The sequence below is a fragment of the Labrus bergylta genome, chromosome 8 (genome assembly GCF_963930695.1).
Source record: "Labrus bergylta chromosome 8, fLabBer1.1, whole genome shotgun sequence".
NCBI lineage: Eukaryota > Metazoa > Chordata > Actinopteri > Labriformes > Labridae > Labrus > Labrus bergylta.
In genome coordinates this window covers 2594415-2599290 of record NC_089202.1, presented here as the reverse complement: position 1 = coordinate 2599290, position 4876 = coordinate 2594415, and the positions used below count along the sequence as shown (strand labels likewise).

General features: G+C 44.9%; 1 protein-coding gene across 2 annotated transcripts; it reads right to left on the bottom strand.

Annotated features, from left to right (window-relative positions):
* Nucleotides 1–1495: 1495 nt before the first annotated feature.
* On the bottom strand, nt 1496–4617 carry LOC109984462 (transmembrane protein 74). 2 transcript variants are annotated; one of them, XM_020634647.3, is made up of 2 exons: nt 4325–4617; nt 1496–3726 (listed from the first exon to the last, which is right to left on the bottom strand). In XM_020634647.3, exon 2 carries the CDS (start codon nt 3633–3635, stop codon nt 2787–2789), a length of 849 nt encoding a protein of 282 aa, XP_020490303.1. In that variant the 5' UTR covers nt 3636–3726; nt 4325–4617; the 3' UTR covers nt 1496–2786. The 2 variants fall into 2 exon arrangements, with proteins under 2 accessions (XP_020490303.1, XP_020490294.1); XM_020634638.3 differs by having other exon boundaries at nt 1496–3702.
* Nucleotides 4618–4876: the final 259 nt, after the last annotated feature.

Below are 4876 nucleotides of genomic sequence, written 5' to 3'. Positions count from 1 at the left end.
TCTTGTTGAAGTCTTCCCTTAGACCTTTATGATCCTCTGTGTGTTACAAGTGTGTCTCTCTCACAGATGATGCCCCTACTGAATGTGTCTCTGACACTGAATGGAAACCACTGATGTACTGTATGTACCCTTTATACTACTACAATTTCAACCAATTACTCAATATTATGGCCCATTACAGCCTTTTTCATACATGCACTTGAAATGAAGTAGAGGTTTGCCCCTAAAATCTTCCTGAGTTGCCTGTTCTGTTCACATATGCACCACACAGTGGGAGACTTTCCCTGTCAGACAGAAGGGGTAAAGGGGGGGGGGGGGGGGGTCTCGCAGGAGGCGGGACATGACATTTAAATGGCCAAGGCAGTAATGGCAGGTAAAGCAACAGAGTCTGGCCTTTTAAAAATCGTTTTTTTGCATTTAACCCGATGCTTTGTGGAATTGGACGCATTCACAGCATCAACGATTGAATGCTAAAGAAAATACTTGCAAAGCAGAAAAGAGTATGAAGCACAACACATCATGTGGAATTTTTCCCTACTGCTTTTAAACATGGGCTCACCCTACGTCAGGGCTGGCAGGACCAATTCTGGGTAAAGTCAGGGTGAAGCAATCATTTTGCGTTCAAACATAAAGCTCAAATGTTTCAGGAAGTTTTCAGAAGTTTGTGAATGTGTGAAAACCAATAGCTTATTTTTTGGGGGGAAAAAGTTGCATTTCTGTTGGCTGTCATTTAAGTGTTGGAGAAATAGAATTCTACATTAAATATTTGTGTGAGAGAAAGAGAGGGTGTCGCGCCTCGTTTTCACAGCCAACAGCACGACGAGAGCCCGCTAAATGAAATATCACTTTAACATCTGCAAAAGTGGCTGTGGATTTACAGCTTCTGTGACGAGAACAGGACAACATTGCCTCATATGGATCATTAATTTTTTATAAGCTTTCCTGGAAATCACTTCATGTAGCATTTTATTGCCAATTTAGGAAGTAATTGCTGTTTTGCAGGGATGCAAACACTTGTCAGCTACAGTATGTGGTCATAGAAACAGAAAAGGAAAAGCTGCAGGAACACAAACTCGCTTTATTTCATCGCTGTGGTGGATGATTTTTAAAGGAGCTGTCTGAATGCCTCATAGTGAGTCTCCAGTGAGTCAGTCCTTTCACTTGTAATAAACTTCTCCATCTGTCTTTTCACCGACTGACACATCAACAATATGGCCTTGGGATGTTTACCATAGAATAACCAGCCTACACATCTCATTAACAGAGACTGACTCATGTCATTTTGAAACGGGGTCACATAGGGCCTAGAAAATGAAAGGACAGGAAACCAAGGTATCAGTGACACTGCATAAGAATCACTCGCACTTGTCTCACAGAAAGCCTGTGCTTATGAATGCAGATTGGATTTGAATGATTATGATTTTTGGTTCATGCATGATTAATGAGCCTTACATTGTACATACTGACATAAAAAGGGACTGTTGTTCAAGAGAAATCACATGGCATTCTTTATTCATTTCTGCAAAGCATTAACAACCATCAGGGAGAGAAAAAAAAAATGGTTAAATTAACAAGGATTTAGCTCCGACAGAAACGAAAATCTTCTTAAACCAAGAAAAGGAAGTTGGTCTCTGACTTACCCGGACACTGGGGCATTAGCATTTTTAGCAAGTTGGCACATGATAAACCCTTTCTCCTAAGCTTTTGGTGTCATCTGCGATGCTTTAGTCAGCCAATCACTATGATAACATCAAATATAACATTCTAAAAAGACTGATACCACACTCTGAGAATGTAATGAGCTCTTTGAAGTATTGAAGGCTTAAGGTTTTGAAGTAGGGCAACTCTTTCATGTGCGATTAGATGTTCTTAAGTCCATCCTCAGGTAGAGAAAAAAAAAATAAACTGAAAGGAGTGTCATAAGGAAGGCTCATCTACCTTGAAATGTCACAGGCACTTGGCTGTGGTCTTCCAGGACCCTTTTCATATGCTTACAGAGTGAATTTAACAGTGTTGAGGAGGGCAATGACAAACTGCAGGGGAAAAGAAAGTCTCCTGTGGCAGAGGGAAGGTAAGGAGGGGGGGGGGAGCAGAGGGGATCAAGTGAGAGCAGAGGAGGGTGCACGGTATCAGAGCTGTCGACTGCAGTCAAATTGCTCACTCCAATCAAACCGACGTGGAGCTTTGGCTCAGATGCACGAGGCTGGGCTTACTGGCTTACCTCAGCACTGCACCAGAGAGGGACTGTCACTGGATATTACCATGTGGACCACTGAGCTGATTCCCCCCCGCATCACAGTGGACAGGGGCAGCTTTACATCCATCCTTACTTCCTCTCTCTTGTCCTGGACACACACACACACAACCCTCACTTCCTGAACTGTGTCTGTACACAATTTCGCTGTTGGAGACACTTGCATTAAATATGGATAGCCTTAATAATAAATGGAAGCTCTGGAAGCAGATTGCATCCTGGGTACAAAAAAAATGCGTTCCAGTGTTGTGACACAAAGCTTTGAACATTTGTGGCCAATTTTATGGTTTAAAATCATTGGGGGACAATCTGATATAGCTTGTGCTAACTTTGCAATGAAATGCTTTTCGTGTCCTTTTTGCACTCTGTGGCTATATGAGATGGCATCCAGGCTATTCCTAGTTTGAGAGCAACAATGTTGCACATTTTGAATGATAGAACACTGTTTTAAGCTACAATATGTTAGAGAATGTGTGTGAATGGCATTATTTCCTCTGTAATACAAAAAAAGGTTCATATTCAAAGCAACATTTTAAGCCAGTGTTTCCTCAATGTCCTCTTCCAGGGACAAGTTATGCGCAGAGGAATGGCTGGGACTGGATCTAGTTTTCAGGCTGATAGAGCCATACTGTTTGGCTGACCGCTTGGTGTAAGCGATCACCTTTCTTCTGTACATCTCGCCTTTCCACATGGAGATCATCAGCAGTGTGGAGAGTACCACGCCGCCCAGCGTGAGAAGGCACAGTCCCGCTATGACGCACCGATCCAGGTGGGCACCTATCCGCGCGCTTTCCATCTCCAGCCTCTCCATCTCCCTCGCTGACACGCTGTCACGATCCACCTCCACATCACGTGGTACGGCGTAGGAGATGATCACCAAGGAGATCCCGGTGACTAAAAACGTAACTGCACTGATAAAGCCGTAGTCTATTGAAGACCCGGAGCCCTCCCCAAAGGAGAGATCATCTTCGGACATAAAGGAAAACTCCGGTAAAGTTTCCGAACAAGGCTCGCCATTGCGCATAGGCCTGAGAGTACTTTTACAACTAGTCTCTGGGCTGGCCAGTCTCAAGTTAACATTCTCATCTACATAGGTAAAAGATGTCTCTAATTCCTCGTCGCAACAAACCCGGACTTTTTCCTCACCAAGTTGACCGAGTTTAACCTCCGCGCCCCCTTTGCGCGGCGCCGTCCTTGGTGCTGAACGACACCGGTCATGGCAGCTGCGGGCAGGGTTACAGTAGCCCTCCCCCGGGGGTGCTCCTCCTGTTGATCCGCCCGATTTGCGTGCATGGAGCGAGACTGGAACCCGGTCGAGGGCGTCATGTTGATCGGGCTGATTGACTCCCTCATCTCCGGGAAGAAGCTTTGGAGAAGCCATTCGTGTTTCAAACCCGACTGGTTCACTCTGAGCCTTCCTCCCACGGCGTTTTCACTCCACTGCATCCCTAATAAGAGGACCCACACCAGCTCTAAGTAAAAGGGTGCATGTTAATCACCCTCAATTGTAAAAAAGAAAAGAAAAAGAAAAGTGAAACCTTATAACTACAGTGCGCAACTACACATAGGTTACCGTAATATAGTCAACATAGAGACCACTTAAAATCAGGACACTTTAAAGTTGATCATATTGTTTAGGAAAAATCCGCGGACCTTTGTCCAAAGGCGCTTATAGTGGCTGTGATTAGCCAAATACCTCCATATCCAATTAGCGAAGCAATCCACGTATTAACCGAGATTAAGCTACATTCTTGTTTGAAATGGATACGACCTTCTGAACAGATACAAAAGCAACGCTGTTTTAAAACTAAATAACACATCAAATACAGCTACACAACCAGTCGGTCTTATTCCAAGTAAATCCATCACGAAATACTCTCATACTAAAGCTGGTTAATGCAAAATACATTCAGTAGCCTACTCCCATAATATGCGTGGTAATACCGCTGCACTTTATTTGAATCCAGCAGAATATGTAAAAATGCTGCTCTGCATAAGGGTGGATCAGTCATGCACAGTATCCGGTGTTATTTTCCCTCCTCAGATACACAAATCAAGAAACACACTCACCGCGCTACTTCAGCATCCCTTCCGCCTTCTCCTCTTTACAGACACTACTGCGGGAAAGGGCACATACCGAGGACAGATATGAAGCCTTATCATTGAATATGCCCTCAATAGATCCTCTCTCTGCTCGGTGCTGTGGCGGCAGGCTGCGCGGAGAGGAGCTCTCCGTTAGTCCCTCCCACACACACACACACACACACACACACACACACACACACACACACACACACACACACACACACACACACACAGACGCACACACACACACACACACACACACACACACACACACACAGAGCATCAGCTGCTCGCGCTGTAGTGCTGAAAGGAGCGCCGCTATCTGTGAGCCGATTGAATCACCCCCAGTCAGTCAACACACACACACAAACACACACACACACACACACACACACACACACACACACACACACACACACACGAGAGGATCGGATCTGAAGGGCTATGCTGAGGGCGAACCCTGGGAACTGACCATCATATTTTACTGTCTTGCATTGCACTTTGGGGAAACATTTGGGGAGAATCTGATACCACAGA